Here is an 18,458-nt window from a genome sequence, read left to right as displayed (position 1 = left end):
TTCAAACCTAATAATGTAAAATGTTATGTCTGGAGATTTCCAACTGTGCTTAACATCATAGCAAAGAGGCTGGACTCTGGCTGGATTCTAAGCATTTTAAACATACTTTCCATACATCTCTCATTATATTGCAACACGTTCCTCCTTAGAAACATAATGGGAACAGTTACGTTACAGTTTTACACAAATTCTGGCTTCTCCAGACGAAGGGACGTAATATCGAAAGAGTCCTAAAGCTTTAGCAGGGATTTGTAATGGTTCCTAATGGACTGGAATTGTAATTTAACAGAAAGTGCGATTCCTAATGGTTCCTGATGGCCGATTTGACTTTATTCTGTTGGAATCATGCACTGATAACAAACTGGCTTGTAGTGCTATTTAACTCTTTATACCAGAGGCCAAAAATGGAATTTCCACCTGTTTTGGGGGTATGCCCATGTTCAGCATGGAATTTATTTGTCATGTCACACTCCATAGTAGTGGTTAATGACTCAGGGCTTTAAGAATTTGCCATTTTTATTGTTTTTATAACTACAATTATACTGTTGCAGTTGTATACGATATTTTAATCTCAAATAAACTTTAGTCTGTCCGTTTTATCTCTGTACCAGTGTTATTTTGGAGATGTATGAATTGTTTGTCCAGCAGGGGGCTCACACCCCTCTCCTTTGCCATCACCATCCGTGTGTTCACCAGCAGCTTAACACAGTCATGATACTCTAGACACAGAAACCCAACAGTGTCCTGACTAATCTTATAACAGACTTACTGAGATAAAATAATTCATTTGTTTATACTGATAGAAAATGTCCAATAAGTCGATTTCTATTCTGCCAGCGCAACAGAATGCTGGTGTACTGCGGGAAAGGGTTCAAAGTAACCAGGAATTTGTACGAATCTGATGAAAACCAGTCAATTATGTCAATGTGTATTATATAATTGAAACTTTAGCAATTGTGACAAGTTCTAGATATCTCTGGTGGTTTTCTAATGGAAGCCAAACGCATCCTATAGTAACCCAGTGGTCTCCAATGGTGAGTGCCTTAATGAGCTAAAAGCATTCATTCTTCAGTAAGCACGTTATCCTGGGGTTTATTCCAGGAACACACCAGGCACGAGGTGACAATACACCCTAGATGGGATGTCTTATCTATTTATGTCTCACCCACACATTCACACCTAGCGGCATTTCAAAGTTCACCGGTCCACCTACTGGTATGTTTCTGGATGGTCGGATGAAAGCAGAAAATCCTTGGGAAACTGACATGGACACAGGGAGATCCTGAGATTTCCTGCGTTTGAATCTGGGATCCTGGAGCTGAATAATTTTAAAAAACTAGCTTTTGGAAACCATGAAAATAATTACATCCTGATGGATAGATATTTACAGCAATTCCACTGTAGTGTATTCCGATATTTCTTTTTCTTTTTCCAGCACGGATCACTTGTAAGTAAGGAGATACTGTAATACACGAGTATGGCTCTGTAACTGAATCCTGGAAAAACAATTATATCTTGATGGGAAAATGTGTTAATGGCAACCACTAGGGGTTTTTTTTTGGAAGTGAGACAATGTTTTCGACACACACAAAGGAATCTTTTTTTATGAGGTTCTTTTAATCTTATATATAATGCAGTGAAACAAATTAGATAGAGATCTAACTATCACATGTTAAGGATTTAAGGATCTTCCTCAAAGACCTGGATGAAGTACACAAGTCTCAGTCTCAGCAGGAGATGAGGAGGGGGTTTGTGCTGTTTCGGTGATGTGGGTTTACACCTCGCCACGTCGTGACATCTCCCTCCACACACACCAGCTCGCTGGAGACCAGCTGCTGACAAAGAGCGTCCACGACCTGGAAGACGGGAATCGATTCTGTATCAAAGAAACAAATCACACCCTCAGTGTGTCAAATAGTCATGCTTCTCAAGGTTTCAAAATTTGTAAATTTGCTTTATCTTTTGGGTTATTGCCACATTTCAGTTTGAATTTTTTTTTCAGGATTGTTTTGCTGATAAATTATAAAATAGATCTATAGTTTCTACCTTGGCCTTTCGTGTTGCACAGATCTAGTGTGTTCAGCAGGATTTTACCCAGGGTTCTCCGCGAGATTCTCTGCCAGGATGAAGAGAAAAAGATTATGTTTTGAGAGGTTTTCTTATTATTGAGAAAAATTTATCTCACAATTTGATTTGAACGGAACACTGAAGTGTACTGAATACTGAAGTATACATAATGTTGAATTGTACAGAATACTAAAGTGTAACCGAAGACTGAATTGTATGGAATACTGAGGGGAACTTTTTACTAAACTGTACAGAAGACTGAAGTATACAGAATGATATACTCCTACATTAAGCGAGGAAATGGGCTTACATTTGGGCCACATTTTACACATGAACATGCTGGATATATTTTTAAATATAATTGGGTGTACATTATAGTATGTGTTTTCAAATGTTTTCTCTCATTTTTTTCTGTTATAAAAAGTTCATCACCACCAAAAAGTAGGATGCAGTGCAGTGAAACTTTTGACCACTAGATGGGGGTGTAGCACTATTATTAGTACAACCGGTCATTTTTCAGGTACAAAAAACGTTAATAAAATTAATTATTCGTAAAGAAATCCAAAACGGAACACACAAACACATTCACTACATCAGACGTTAGAATGTTTGACACATGGTTGATTTTTATATTTTATTTTAATTTAATTTTACCAAGATACACCAAAAAAATACATGGACTAATTCATAAAAGTAGGTTTCGCTCCTACGGTGCTTGGACCCTTAATAATAGCCTAAACGCTACTTTGCGGATTAGGAAGAGGATTTTCTCAGCTGTGTTCGTACTTTATCCGTTTTCTTTTCATCCAGAAGCATGTGGTGCCTTCGTCCCCTTGTCTTTGACTCTGGTGGACCAGTGCAGCCGGTCTGATTGCTATAATGACCTGTAGAGTTCTCTGACAGGAGCAGATGACACAACGCCATCTTCTGACATCTAGAAAAACACACACACATACATTTAGGAGAAAAACTTTACTCCCTGCATTCCAGTAGTGTGGTCAGCGCTGCGTCATCATTCCCTTGTTACTCGGTACTGCTTGCTACACATTTAACCTTGGCAGTGAGAATAAAATGAAGTTGAAGTAATTTTCTTGGCAAACTGCAGTGTCAGTTTTACTGAAATCGTGTGCATAGCTTTATCAGTGTGCTAAGAAGCTAACTACATAAACTTGGCTACACAAAATCAAGTAACAAAAGTTATCTTTTGGAAAGAATTGTAATTCCATCAGGGCAAGTTCAGCTCCTGTGGTCTACAGAATAATTCTGCTAATCTGACAGCTTGCTAACTACTCGAATAAATTACATTAGCATAGATGTACAGCAGGCTGAGTAAAACCCGGCTGAAATATAACATTTCAAAAATCGAACGTTATATTTCTAAAATATTCAAGTGTGTACATAGATTTACAAACAGCTTCTGTGTTTAAAAGAAAAAAGAGTGCTTTCTGAATAAATTCTAATCCTGAAGTCTACACTCTATTGAGCCCCATCTAATTTAAACTTCATTTGAGTATCAAACCACTCTTTAAAGCAGCTATAAGCAAAAAATCCCTGCCATCAAAAGAAATAATACCAACCCTTAAACTGGCTGTAAGCAATGTTAGCTGTTCTTGCTAAGTAGTCTACCCACTCTGTTTCCCTGCTTTCAAAAGCAATGATAAGAAAAAAGAGTAGAAGCACCTCATCACAAATGCATTATGAAAAAATCTATGTAACAAACCATTCTGTTCTCATAGTTAGCTTATATAACTAGCTTATGTAGCTATACAGATGCTACTAGTACATTAATTTATAGATAATGGCAATTTTCTGTTGCACTCTATAAAAAAGCTAACGTTTATGTTGTTACATTTTTGTTGGCAGCAACTGACCCAGCACTTTAAGTTGAATATCAGCTGATGTTTTCTTACTCTATTATATTACCCTAGCAATTTATTTCCTGTTCTGGTATAGCCTATTCTCATATGGGCTGTCTCGTTTGCAGACAGTTTTTAAAAGTTGATTACAAAACCCAGAACTGCAACATAGACTTTTTTTTAATCGTCTCGCTCAGTGAGGGCTATCTAACGTTTTGCTGACGTGGTCTTTAAAAATAATGCTTACTGCAGCTTTAAGGAGCCAATACTAACAACAAAATAATGAAATGGAGGAATAGTGTGTGTGTGTGTGTGTGTGTGTGTGTGTGTGTGTGTGTTGTGCTAATCCCCTCACCCCTTTGCGCAGTTGTGAAGTTTGTTAATAAGTCGCTTCACCTCCAGGAGACAGCACTGGCCTTCCTCCTTCACCTTCCCATCCTCCTCCTCATCCGAGGCTGCTCGGCCCTCCACCGCCCTCTGCAGGTCTTCCTCTGCCATAACGAGATGAATTAGTCAAGAGTACATTCATTTACACTGCAGGCAACACATAAGTAAATCATGAAAATCAATTATAATATAATTATATTAAAGTACAAAAGTTATAAAATTTGAAAAGCTGATAAAAGTATATTGATAAATAAAAATCATTTTAATCAAAGGCACAGTAGCACAGGTGTGTTTTATTCCTCAATGTTTAATTACACATTTGCTATTAAAGTACCACAAACAAAAATATTAAAACATTTTTTTTTTAAATTGGGCATGGGAGTGGGGAGGGTGTGTGTGGGGGTGGGGGGTTTCACATTTCATAATGTGAAAAATAAGTATGCAAATTTAAATTGATCTTTCTCACCTCCTCTGATGAGCGTCTCATCTCGGCCTGTGGGAATTGCGCGCGCTGTGGGTTCCACTGACTCGACTGGAGGTTCGGTTCTTCTCTCATGGTCAGCTCTGCAGGTGCACCGAGATCTGTGAGCGAATCACATGCATGTAAAATAAGAACTCAAGGAAATTTTGCGACTAAAAGTCTCCTTTTTCAGGTCGACCAATAAATTTTTACACGTTAATTTCCATTTATAATTCTCAGGTCAGATGTGTAAATGATTTAAAGTGTACCTATTATGGTTTTTCAAATATTACCTTTCATGTAGTGTGTTATAGAGCTGTTTGTGAATGTAAAAACGTCTGCAAAGTTTAAAAAATCAAAGCGCACGACAAACGGATTTATCGACTCCCAAAAGAAGGAACCGATTCTGAACAGCTGAAACAAGTCGTTAGTGATTCGAGACTTACTCCCTGTACTAATCTACGTAGGTTCATAACAAAGAGCCCCGCCTCTGCTCTTCATCTGCTGCTCGCTAACAGACGGAGCTGAAACTCGTTATGGTAGTGGACGTTTCCATTTTGAAACACACTGACAGTGGTAGAACAATCACAACAGACTGCGACGTCTGACCAATCAGAGCAGTGTATGCTCTCTAAAAGGAGGAGTTTAGAACGAATCCTTTAGACCGGATCATTTAACGAGTCGTTTGTGAAACTGGGGCTAAAGTTAATGCTGCAGTTTAAATTATGAGCATGTTAAAGTGTATGAGACCTTTAAAACAAAATTAGGCACGTTTCAAAACCATAATAGGTGCGCTTTAAGAATGATTTTAAGATTCTTTCGCCCAGCACGTACTGTATGGTTTCAATTGTTTTGTGTATTTCCACTTTAAAGAAAAACTTCAGCCTGAAACACTTTAAACATGTTTATATTGAAATGTGTTTAGTGATTCTGCTGCTAATTTGTTGCTTTATCTTTGTAATTTCTATGAGAGGTTAGCGGTTCTGTGTTGCATCGATGTCACAAGACGACGACATTCTTGCTAGAGCAGATCCAGTGGAGAGAGAAAAAAAAGTCAACAATCCCAAACATAAGTGATAGTGATCAAGTTTCGCTTTTCAACATCACATTCACAAGAAATCCAGAATAAATCCAGTGTAAAAGCAGAAGTAAACATTATACCCAAAAGCCCAGAATGCAGTGCAGCTACTCTATATGACGCAGTTGCAGGCAGAGACCGCGATCTACGAGATGACAAGCATGATAGATGTGATAGATTAGCATGAAAGTTCTGGAAGTTGCTCTATTTGAGCAGCGTGTGCTGTTGACCAGGTGAGAGAGCTGGACACGCTATAGGACTAAAGTGCCGCTGCATCGCTCTCTTTAAGTAGAGATGAAGTGAGGGTTGAACCTCACTGCACCACAATCAGCAGGTGGAATGGCAATAATACAAATAGAGCGAGATGTTTGAACTGAAAACTTATCATTTTATTAGAAAATAAAATATTGGCTTCTGTTGAAGCGCATGTTAATTATTATGTTAAGATTAACATGCACTTTATTCAGGGTGGATTTTTTGCTTTAAGCACTACGCTGCTGAGTTGCATATATTAAGCAATATAGTTAATACGAGGTGTGTGTGTGTGTGTGTGTGTGAGTGTAGGTACAGCGTTGTGTGTTGCCAGTGTAGACAGTAAGCTAACCTGCAGGCTGAAACGTGTCTGTTTACGTTTCAGGAATGAGCATTACACCATCTCTAAGCTACTCTGAAGATTAATTAAAACCACAGCCCCAGGCGTATGGGCAGACCAGTTATCATGATAAACGTGATGTTGAAAAAGACATCAAATATGTATATGATTGCTTCATAAAAACTGGAATTTCTTTCAGTATCACCTCGAGTTTCATCACACACCTTTCAAACTTAATCAGATGGTTACAAGGTATTTCATAACTGTATATAAATGGAATTCTGGATTCTGATTGGTCAGAAGCCATGCAGCTGCAAGTCACAGGTTTACAGTATATCCATGCGATCGTTTCTAATACGTTTCTATAGTAACAGCTCATTCACCGGGACTTGTATGGAAGAACAAGTCTAAGAACATTTATGTTTAAGAACATTTATGGAAAGATTCTCCAGTGTCAGTGGGAACGTCTTCGGTTGCATTATTAGTTGTCCATCAGACTTGTTTACGTTCCGTGTGTTATAGGGCTTTCTCCTTTTATACTCCTAAATGATGGAATTCACTTAGACTGATATCAATCAGACACGCACAGACATTTGGTATTTTTCATCTTATCTTAAAACATTCTTTTTTTAAGGTTAGCTTTAACTTGACTTTTGAAATGTTTTATTTATTATGAATGTTGGTATCTATGCTTATTTTTTATGATTTGTATCTATACGTGATTGTGGGGGGTTTTTACGTAAAGCGCCTCGAGAAGCTACTTTTAAAGGTGCTTTATAAAATAAAGTTTGTTATTAGTATTATTATTATTCTTTTAGTATTATTACTATTAGTATTATTACTATTAATCTTGTGTTGCTGTTATTTTTTATTTTGTTGCCTTACTGAGAGAGAGAGAGAGAGAGAGAGAGAGAGAGAAAAGACGTGATAACAAGAACTACTTTTTTTTTTTAATAGACGTTCCACAATGTTAAATGCAATAACTATACTGTAAATGCATGAAATTATGACGTGTTGTTGCTGTTGTATACAAATAATAAAACACTTCAGGATGTGTTGTTAATGGAAAATAATAACTTTAAGGTGGTAACAGACACTCTGCTTCATCACACCACTCTGTCATTGATTATTTTCCTATAATATCACACCTCCATCTGTTTTATTTCGTACTTAATACAGGAGCCCATTTTACTAGTGCAGTTTCCAAACCCCTTCTTTATACAGAGCCTTGGTGTCACACCGTAGTCTGGGATATTTTATCTTCTGTATATGTGTAAGATGACAAGATATATTATCCTCAATTGAAGTCACTGCCATCGTCCCCTCTGGCTGTTCTGGTGCTTCAAACACAATGAGAGTGAGCTCTAGACTGAAGAGGGAGGAGAATAAACCACACAGCTTTGAAGTTTGATGGGATCTGTGTGCAGTTGATTCACTGCCAGACTCGAGAGTAAAACTGGCGCTAGCACAGGATACACTAAAATGCTGTAATGACACGCTGCAGTGAGTGTTCTACTTTAGTCATACTTAAAGGATAATGACTAATAGGCTATAACAGGAAACTAACCTGAACTGTATTGTGATTGCGACAAAGCTCATGCCGTTTCTAAGGAAAAGTGAGCATCCCTAAATGTTTCGCATCCCTACCAACATGCTCATCGATTTTAATTCCGCTCCCAGACCACGCCCATCGTATGACTCATCTGTGATCCTCCTTATCCTCGGGGCTCAAATTAATATCCTAGACATGAAATCTTCTAAACATGCGCAAGATGTGAGAGTGCTCCTGTGCCCATTAGTGAAAACCGAGATTCTTTCTAAAAAAAAATGTCTGTGATTATGGGAGTAACAGGAGGAACTTTGATGGTGTATTTTCAATAGTGAAGCATTGTCAGAAAGTCCTGGGTTTGTTTTTTTCACAGTGGAAGTAAGTGTGTGTGTGTGTGTGTGTGTGTGTGTGTGTGTGTGTGTGTGTGTGTGTGTGAATACAAGACAAGAAATGCAGTATAACGATAAAAAAAGGCTTCATAATGCCAAGTGTGTCATAGTAAACATCCATAAAATTCTGAAAAAGAAAAAAAACCAATACATAATCAATCGCTGCTCAATAATTCACTGAACTCACTGACTGGAACAATCTGGGGTGGGCGTGGCCTACTATTCTGATGAGCATGTTTTATTGACAGCCATCTATACAAAACGAATAGCCTGCTACACTAGTCAGGTAGAACTAAACCCAATGACACGATCGGAGAGAATTTGGGTTGTTTCTTACGACGTGTACTGACCTATTGATGATTTTGAGAATCAGACAAAAGTTCTGGCACCTCTCCATAAAACTATGCTACGTGTCACAAGTTTAAGTTATAACAAATCACATCGATCCCAATCAATCTGTGAAATTGTAGGATTCTATAATACGTTCAGTGTATGATTCAGACAACTAAGAAAAGATAGACTGACCTGCTGTTTTAACTCGAGAACCTAATCACAAGATTATACAACAGTTGTTCAGTAAAGCAGCATTACAGGCTTACTTTGATTAAATTGGTGTTTTTTTAATCCTGTGTTAAAGCCAGTCAGTGCCTTAGTGATTCAATTCATAAAACAAAACCACATGAACAAAACCAAACATGTTTCATCACACCTCCAAACATCACTGTCCCTGAGACCTTCCAGGACCTTCTAGAAGGAGTCTCCTGTGCCAGTGCTCTGTAACACTCTGTAACTTTAAGTTTTCTGACATATTCCGGACAGATGAATTTACACGCTGTGTTTTCTCACTAATATAACAAATGGCTTTTTATCCTTTTTTTTACCCTTATTTACTACAAGAGAGAGAGAGAAACAAAACGAGTCTGTTGAGGAATTACATTTATAGCTGCTATAATGTATATCATAACAGGAACTAACTTGTTTTGTGTATGATCCATAACATTAAATGGATTTTTTTTTTTTAATAAATAAATAAATAAAAAGAAGTAATGTTCTTTAATAAATACAAATTGTAATTTGGAGAATTGCTGTGGTGTAAGTGAATAAAAGTTCAGGATATGGTAATATTTGTAACTTCAGGGTGGAACAGTAACTCCGCTTCATCACACCACTCTGTTGTTGATTCTTTTTCTATGGCAGCATGAGACAGAGTTTTATTCTTTACGTAATGTATTAAGAGACCTCCCTCCCTGAGTATGAACTTGGAGGTAACTGCAACTAGGACATCAGTACCTCAAAATGTGCTTCTTATTTTCGAGGTTCCTAGATTTACCCAGTATTCCAAGCTACTAAAATTCAGGACATTCAGGAGATTCAGGAGTTCATGTTGAAATTGGAAAATCAGCAGTTATTTTACTTTGTACCACAATACTCTTCCACTGAGATATTGTTGGTTCGTTGGATTTGTTCTAATCGTTACCAGAAAAGCACAATCTCAGATTATAGCTACCTGAATGTCTCCAGTTCCACCTCGAGGTTTTGGACTTTCTCCTGCAGTGGCCCGACCTGCTCCGCCTGGTCCTGGATGTCTTTGACCCTCGCCAGACCTGCAGCAAGAGCCGCTCTCGCATCCTCAGCCCTCCTCTTGATCTCTCCGCTCTCTCTTCTCAGCCTCGCCACTGTTTCCTCCAGCCTGCTGACCTCACTGTATGCTGACATAACCTCCTCCTCCAGCCTCTGGTTGAACCTCATCGCCTCCTCCAGCTGGCCGTCACGTGAAGCCCGGATCAACTCTAGCTCTCGGAGCAGGTCCTTAGTGCGCCTGGTTTGTTTAGTTTGCGTCAGTCTGGGCTCACTGCCAGCAAAGCAGGTTTGCCTTTCATTGATTTGTGGAGAGTTTTTGCCAGGTGCGTACAGACGCTCCCTCCTCAGGGCCACCTCAAGGGACATGCAGCGAGCGTCGCTGCTCTGGAGAGCCGAACGCAGGTCTTCCACAAGCTCTCTCAAACTGCTGTTCTCCAGCTCAACCTGTTCCTGCCATGATCTCTGCTGACCTTGCTGTCCTGCAGTTAATGGAATGGATAAAAAAAAATGTTTTAATTTACTGTACCTTTTCATTCATAGTGTCCACACTTATTGACTGTTTTAGGAAAACATCAACATATTTTGAAAAGATGTGAATCACCTCCAGGGGGTCACCGTGATGCAACATAAATCATTTTCCTGATTTCTGTTGCTCTCTAGACTATTTGCTATTTTCACCACAGCATGTCCCCATTACATCTTTACAAACTTTCTACACCGCACTGTCCACCCTTTCTGCTTCTAAATTGGAAAAGTGGCCTATACTGACCAAACCGACTTTGTTAGCCAGGTCAGTTACATTTAATTGATGCTGTTGTGACATGGTACTTAGCCCTAAGTCCTACGGCACCTTTGCTTTCAACTTTCATTTTGTGCGACAGGTACATGCCCAGGCCATTTAAATAGAAAATGAAAAATGATTGCGTTTCTGTCTAGCAAATACGAAAATATGAAGTAGTGATGCAACATGTAAACTAAAGCTCATACACTTGGGTTTAGAACGTAAAAACATTTCAAAATGTCCCATGGGGAATGGTAATGTATGTAGCCTTGCTGCCTCACAGCTCCAGGATCCCTGGTTCGATCCTGACCTTGGGATATCGTCTGTGAGGCGTCTCACACGTTCTCCCTGCGTCTGTGTAGGTTTCCTCCAGGTTCTCCGGTTTCCTTCACGGCCCAAAGCTGTCCAGAAAGGTGCACTTGCTACTATAGACTGCCCCTAGGTGTGAATGAGTGTGCAAATGTGTGTGTGTGTGTGTGTGTACGGATTGGCATCCTGTCCCGGGTGTATTCCTGCCTCGCACCCAGCGTTCCTGGGATATACTCTGAAACCAACAACCAGGATAAAGCTCTTTCTGAAGATTGTAACATGTAGTCGTGTGGTTTTCTTACGTCATAATTCGTATATTTTCATTTAGTGTAAACCTGTCACACCACAAAAAAAAGACCAATTACAGAATAAAAATATATAGGCTTATTCAGGACACTGGATGATCATTCACGCGCCTGGGCCCTGTACCTGCATCCGGTGCGGACACTTTCACGTTTTCCTTCCTGTCGCGTGATATCCTGTTTGCAGCACCGTCCCGACTTAAGTCGAAGCTGACGCATTTTCTCCGCCGCACTCGCGGCCACCGGAGCCTGATCTCGCGCTCAACGTGCTCCGTTTCCTCGGTGACCGGAAGGCGCGCGGATGTCGGTGCGTCTCGCGCTCGGACGGCGAAGAAACCGCAGAGGCGCGAGTGAAACTCCCTGAAGCTGAGCGCGCGTGGAAGCTCGGAGCACACCTCCCTCTCCTCGCGCGCTCTGTCCTCATCCGCGCTCACACCGAGTACCGAACAGAGCAGCCGGAAGTCCTGTTCGGACACCAGATCGCTGCTGCTGCTGCTGGCGTAAGCGAGGTGATGGAAGACCTCTTGCAGGTACTGGTCGATGCCGGTGGCCAGCACCACGATCTCGTTCTCGACCTCGGGCTCACGGCTGAAGTGGTGCGCGAGGGCGCAGCGGAGCCACTCGGTTTTGCGCGCGGCGCGAATAGGCTGCGGCGGCGCACACGCTCGAGACATTCGCGTTTCTGACGTTATAAAGTCACACGCAAGTTGCTGAGGAAATCGGCAGCTCTTGAGGGAGGGATGGAGTGGAAAGCATCAGACGAACTCGTAATAGAGAAAGGAATTATGAGGATTCAGTGTGCGCGCTGAAAGAAGTCCTGAATTCCGCCTCCACCCGCAGGACTGACAGATGAGATGAAGCTCTGGACTTGCAAACGTTCTGAGCCTCGCCCAATCACTTCTGCGCACAGGTTAGACTCTTGAACCGCGATCAAAACAGTGACGCCTGCAGGCACAGCAATCAGTAAGATCAGACCGGGGGTTGCCAGACTGGATGTTTTGGAAAACACTGTGCAGGGAAAGTTTTTTGGGCTAGAGATCAGGTTAGTTATAAATTCTGCAGAATGCATTCTCCTCTGTTTACATGCTTTAAAAGTCTTTCCCTTACAAAAAAATCATCATATGTATCCTATTGTATATAAATCATTTTTACTTCAACATTCCAAACATGCTGCTACAGGAAAACAATCAACAACCGGGTGGTTTAATGTAATGTTACCACCCCAACGTTGATTGTTTTCCTATAAGAGCACATCCAGAAATGTCTTATTCCGCTTGTAAGACAGCAATTTGTCCATCCATCCATTCATCCATTTTTTTGTTCCACTTATCCTACACAGGGTTGGAGGGAGTCTGGAGTCTATCCCAGGGAACTACAAGGCAGGGACACCTGGAACGGGGTGCAAACCCATCGCAGGGCACAATCACGCACCCATTCACACACTATGGACAATCTGGAAATGACGATCAGACTACAATGCATGTCCTTGAACTAGGTGAACGCCTGCGTACGCAGGACGGAGGCGCGATTCAAACCCCCAACCCCAAAGGTGCACTGCAAACGTGCTAACCTTTAAGGCAATGTGCGCCCCACAGCAATTTGTCCATAATCCATAAAATAAATGTTATTATTTAAGTGTCTTACTTTTTATCCATTTATGGTTGAATTTAATTTAATGTGTGTAAAGTCAGAGAAACAAGTTAGTCCCTGTTTTCCTGTTACATTATAGCAGCTATAAACAGTAGTTCCTTCAACAGCCTCGCTCTTGTTTTTCTCTCTCTATAAAATACTTTTTTTCAAACATAGATTGTCAGGTTATCCTGAGGAAAATGCTGTGATTGTTACAACCCACTAACACTGGAGACTCCTTCCATAAACATCTCCTCACAGAAACGTTCACCATATCAGCGATTATATGGGTGTTTTTTTTTCTTTGTTAAATAAAGACATATTTCAATCTGTATATTATTAGTCTTAGATCATTTTAGTGTTGACTACACAAGTCGTCCCTGTGAATGAGCTGTTACTACAGAAATGATAACGTATTCGAACGAGCACATAAATGATACATTGTCATTTGTCTGCACTACTTTCAGAACGAACTATTCGGACTATTCATAATCAGCATTAACCAGAGGTCGGCTATACACTAGGCCAAGCCCCAAAAAATTGCTCCGTGGCTCCCGAGGACCTTCTTTTTTGTATATACATACAATACGCATCTAAAATATTGCTATTGTTAACATGGTGAACAAAAATGTTGGCAACAAAATGATTTGCGCTCAATTTTCTGAAATTTCTTTTTTGCGGTCTGTTCGGGCAATATCTTAGGACAGTCATGTAGGTGTTGTTACTGTAGAAGCGCATTAATACAAACCTGCGATTTGCTGCTGCACTACACTCAGAGCTGCCATTATAGAAAATGACTCATCGCCTTCTGACCTGTTAGCTTAGCGTCATAAAGCTTCATATATCCGTAAGATGGATAGGTAAAGCGAATGACTTCCTCACTGTTCGCCACTCACCAGGTCCTTTAAATCACTTCAGACCACAGGGCCTCGTTTATTTTCTCAGTGACTCATAACGAAAAGGTACTGTTGTTAAAACTGAACACTGAACACAAAGGAAAGCGATATCAACTTCTGACACGGTGAGGTTTCGTTTCTAGCTGTAGGAAAGTGAGTCACTCGTGCCGCCAGTCATGCTTTTGTTGTTTTTCGTCTGAATCGTGATATCTGTATGGCTAGATCACGCCACGTCTCCTCGAGTTCTCATTCTGTCTTTATCACACCGAGTGTGGATCGTTCTGAATAGACAAGCTCAGACTAGAAAGGTCATCTGTGTTTATTTATTCTGTGGATTTTAAATGAATAAATAAATAAATAAATAAATAAATAAGTGTTTAGACGAATGTGTATTCTGCATTATGAATTACGCTGTAGTTTGCTGTTACAGGAAATTAATCAACCACAGGGTGGTGTGATGAAGCATAGAGCTTGTCATTTTCCTATAACAGTATGTCCTGAAGTGTTTTATTCCTTTTGTACCACAGCGATTTACCACATTTTATTTATTTCAAATACTGTACTAAATTATTGTACATTTTTTATTCTGTTTGTAGTTCTATACAGATTGTCTCTTGATGTTTCTTATGACGTTAATAATTACAGAGATGCCCATTCTCCTTGTCCGTATCTAATAATGGCCTGTAATTGTCAATGGTGACTTTTTAAGCCTCCCACATTGGTAAATAATGAGCTGAGAGATAAACGAACCTCCGTCGGATCACTGAGACGTTGGGACGAGCGACCTCGTCTTTGTGTCCCCAGCCAGCAGCTGCTTCTTCAAAGCCTGTTTATTTTGGCTGAATGGATCTTATTTGAAACTGAATGGGCCTGTGGAGAATCAGCACTCTATGTATAATAAAAGGAAGTGGAATCAGGGGTCACGAGCGAACAGGGAGGGGACAAACACTAGGTTTTTGTCCAATTTAGGGGACATAGCCTACAGTATTGACCTGGGTTTTGCAACCTGAGCTTTTGTTTGAGCCATATGTCTCGCTATACATTATACAGACACAAGAAACCTCACTTATTAAACTCAGCTATGATACTGAATACACAAAATACACGACATAGGGTCTAGAGTCTATTTATTTCTTTCAGTATTTATGAAGAATTTCATAAATACATCTTATTTTGTCCAATTATATTTCTCAAATAATATATTGTTAGTATTTTTTAATATTAATGACAAAAATATTTTAACTTAAAACAACAGTGACAGCAAGAGAAAAAAAAATAACTGGATAAACCAATCTCAATTTATAGAAAGAAGTGCACATTTTTTAGTTAATATATAAATTTTTTAATTTTAATGCATTCATTCTAATATATCACTTCTTAGTCATTAATTCAATTAATGATGCAGTAACTTTTAGATAATGTTTTATGTGACAGAACACACATACAAAGAACGTCTTCAGTTTTTATTTTATTTTTGGTTTATTTAGCTTTTCTCCACAGTAGAGCTTCAAAAATTGTAAAAGTTCACCTTTTCAGAAAAGCGTGTAGTGAAATCAGGTGTTTTTGTTGTTATTTCTTTACCTCCTGACCAATCAGGTTGCAGTTTGGTGGGCAAGAGAGAAAAAACAATCAAAGAATATGAATGAGCTAACATGAGCAGATAATATGAGGTGAAAAGTTTGAATTTGCTAATATGCCAACGTTACAATGTAACTAAATACAGTATAACAACACGTCTACTTTTGCGCTCAGCTTAAATGTCCTTGGGTTTTCTGCCTCTAAAGCTACAGCGAAGAAAAACAACCTCCGTATTACCTCCGTATTACATCTTTATTTCATCTATATTACTGCTAATAACAAATCTAATCTAGAGAGCAAGCTAGGCTAGTGACTTAGCTGATAGCACAGTAGCTGGGACCGGTAAGAGTCTCGCTATGGTTACAGTGTGTACGTCAAGTGAGCCACTTCTTTATATCAGCACACACACACACACACACACACACACACACACACACACACACAAAACCGCCAAGCATAAAAGCATCCTAAAAAAACGCCCACATAAAGACGAAGTATTACATCTCTCTCTCTCTCTCTCTCTCTCTCTCTCTCACACACACACACACACACACACACACACACACAGCACATACCTTCACAGTTTCACTACACTCACTATCTCAAACACTCCCAGACCTGGATCTAGTCCAAAGCAATGTAAAGTTATGTATCCAGTTCATCGCATATGCACACTCCTCCCGAGGAAACACGGAATCAAGGTCAAGGTCCAAAACAAGGCAAACATTAGTGTTCAATGCTTAACGTTTAGTGGGCCATTGATTCGTTGTGTCATAGAATTTCTAAGGGTTATTTGAGCAGTTTCTTATCATAACGTATCTCTATAGCTGCAGTCAATAAGAAAGTAAACTCGCTGTTTACATGGATTCTGTACTGCACTATGTGATGGTTATAACACTGTATGGCGTGCTGCAGAAGTAACAATGAAGCAAGTGACCTTAAAGAAATTCTCAATCACAGAGGGTGTCATTGGAGAGTTGGAGGTTGAGTTAAGAGACGTCTGACATTGAAAACACAATGTAAACACTGCAGACAGGGATTAAGGTACACCTGAGCTCCAAAACGGCTGTCCTGATTATATAGATTGGAGTTTGGGTCACAGTTGTTAACGCAAAGGTTATATTGTATACAGTTACCAGGAAGACCTGGAAAGCGTGTGAATTTTTTCATACCATCGTAAAAAATCTGATAGAAAATTCAACAAAAATCATCATTTCTGAGATTTAAGGCGATGTTATCATAGGACTAGAGAAAAAATTTATAGTCGGGGACATATGTGAGGCTATACAAGTCACTCGAGGTGTCTAAGGGGGTCGAGGATTATTAGGATTCTCCATTCAGAGAGACATAAAAAGGGGCATAAAGACTTCTGAAACAGCAGATGGCCTTCGTGCACTGGATTCACGATGCTAGCTGACTAAGAGCTGTGATGTGTATGTAGGCCCATACATTCATGTTTTGTTTTGGATTTGTTTGTTGTTTTTTTCATCTCAATACAATTTTATTCTCACTCATTGGTGTTTCTGTGAATTGGATATATTTAGTCACATCCATCTAGAATATATTGTAATAATACTTTGCATAACTGCTTTGATGGTCTGGAGTTTCACGTTATTGATCCATGTTGGGTTTTTCTGGAGGTTCGTGGTAATAAATGTGCTTTTCAATAGAGCAGAGTTAATAATTAATGGATTCTGATTCCCATCTGCCACCCTAACAGCTTTTTCACGTTCTGATTGGGCAGTATTAGCCATATATGTTCGAATAAGTTACCTACTATAAACACTGAGCTACTGAGCAAATGTTAGCTGACTAAGTAGTGAGTTTAGCTATATTTTTTCCCATCTACAGCAGCAGCTATTTGTGGAGAAGCCAGCTAAGTTTGCTAAAAGGCTAGCAAAATGTTTTACATTACAAATTGTGCAAGTCTTTTCCACATTCTACACAATAAATAAATACATTTTTTTTTTAAAAACCTAAAAAAAACTTTTCTCACTTTTTAGCTTTGATTATTTGCTTCATATTATTTTTAAGTTACCGTTCATTTTTCATTGCAAATCTAATACATACACTAAAGCAAAAGTATATATATATATAATAAAAATCAATCCAAAAATCTCTTTGTGTTTTCAGTTAAAATTATGATGATGATGATGATTATTATTATTATTGTTATTATTATTATTATTATTATTATTATTATTATTATTACATTAAATGGTGGCAAGCTAGCGAACAATAGGCCAGCAATATATTTTGTTTTAGAACTATTATCCAAGTTCACTAGCAATATTACAATTGTGATTAAATTGTGTGGTCAAGTTTGCTAGCGAGTGTTAGCCTTCACCTTCCCAGACTGGTGGATATTGTGTGATATAGAGTAAGAGCTACACGGAGGACTCTGGACTACACTTTCATCCAGATGCGAAAAAAGCTTCTGTTAATTATGACAACTGGGACAAATTTAAAGCCTAGAAGTATCAGCATGAACTTGAAGTTGAACTTCTAACAGAAGAATGAAGAATCTTGGGTGTGGATGTTCTCAGGATAGTAGAGAAAATCTCTGTGCATTAGTGAGTTTGTTTTTAAGCAGCACAGTCGATTCATCTCACAGAGAAAGTGAAAGAGGTCAGAGCAAACATTTCCTCAGTGCTGTGGCGGAGAAAGAGCTTACAGATCCTAATGCTCGTCCCAGTTTAGGAGTGGCAAGTTCATGACTACCAGAATACACACATGAACCGCACACACACACACACACACTGACAAAGAGCATTCCATTCCCAATGAACAACTGAGCAGTATATGAGCTGAGAGGAAGCAGGACATAGGGGCATGTATCTGCAAGCGTAAAGACATGACATGACACCAGTGTGTGTGTGTGTGTGTGTGTGTGTGTGTGTGTGTGTGTGTGTGTGTGTGTGTATGTGTGTTTCATCCTTTAAACATTAACATGCTTGGAATATTTAAAATCCAAAAATCCTTCCACTGATGTAAGAAAAAAACC

The 18,458-nt window shown here is 39.3% G+C and overlaps 1 protein-coding gene and 1 long non-coding RNA gene across 3 annotated transcripts; one reads left to right on the top strand and one right to left on the bottom strand.

Annotated features, from left to right (window-relative positions):
- Positions 1-1,415: 1,415 nt before the first annotated feature.
- On the bottom strand, positions 1,416-12,025 carry si:ch211-112f3.4 (EF-hand and coiled-coil domain-containing protein 1). 2 transcript variants are annotated; one of them, XM_017450438.3, is made up of 7 exons: positions 11,479-12,025; positions 9,886-10,438; positions 4,777-4,892; positions 4,279-4,414; positions 2,854-3,001; positions 2,047-2,116; positions 1,416-1,856 (listed from the first exon to the last, which is right to left on the bottom strand). In XM_017450438.3, the coding sequence occupies exons 1-7, from the start codon at positions 12,023-12,025 to the stop codon at positions 1,681-1,683; spliced, it is 1,746 nt and encodes a 581-aa protein (XP_017305927.1). In that variant the 3' UTR covers positions 1,416-1,680. The 2 variants fall into 2 exon arrangements, with proteins under 2 accessions (XP_017305927.1, XP_017305928.1); XM_017450439.3 differs by having other exon boundaries at positions 1,420-1,876.
- A 242-nt stretch (positions 12,026-12,267) lies between these two features.
- Positions 12,268-13,314, top strand: LOC108254939 (uncharacterized). The gene is made up of 2 exons (XR_001809986.2): positions 12,268-12,393; positions 12,691-13,314. It is a non-coding gene; the product is annotated as an uncharacterized LOC108254939 (long non-coding RNA).
- Positions 13,315-18,458: the final 5,144 nt, after the last annotated feature.

The sequence above is a fragment of the Ictalurus punctatus genome, chromosome 21 (assembly GCF_001660625.3).
Source record: "Ictalurus punctatus breed USDA103 chromosome 21, Coco_2.0, whole genome shotgun sequence".
In the NCBI taxonomy this organism is placed as follows: domain Eukaryota; kingdom Metazoa; phylum Chordata; class Actinopteri; order Siluriformes; family Ictaluridae; genus Ictalurus; species Ictalurus punctatus.
This window is presented reverse-complemented; position numbering and strand designations above follow the sequence as displayed.

Coding starts and splice junctions, on each gene's coding strand:
- si:ch211-112f3.4 (XM_017450438.3), bottom strand. CDS start 12,025: ATGTCTCGAGCGTGTGCGCCGCCGCAGCCTATTCGCGCCGCGCGCAAA. Junction 4,893..9,885: donor GTGGAACTGGAGACATTCAG/GTAGCTATAATC, acceptor ATTCGCTCACAG/ATCTCGGTGCACCTGCAGAG. Junction 2,117..2,853: donor ATGAAAAGAAAACGGATAAA/GTACGAACACAG, acceptor TCATCCTGGCAG/AGAATCTCGCGGAGAACCCT.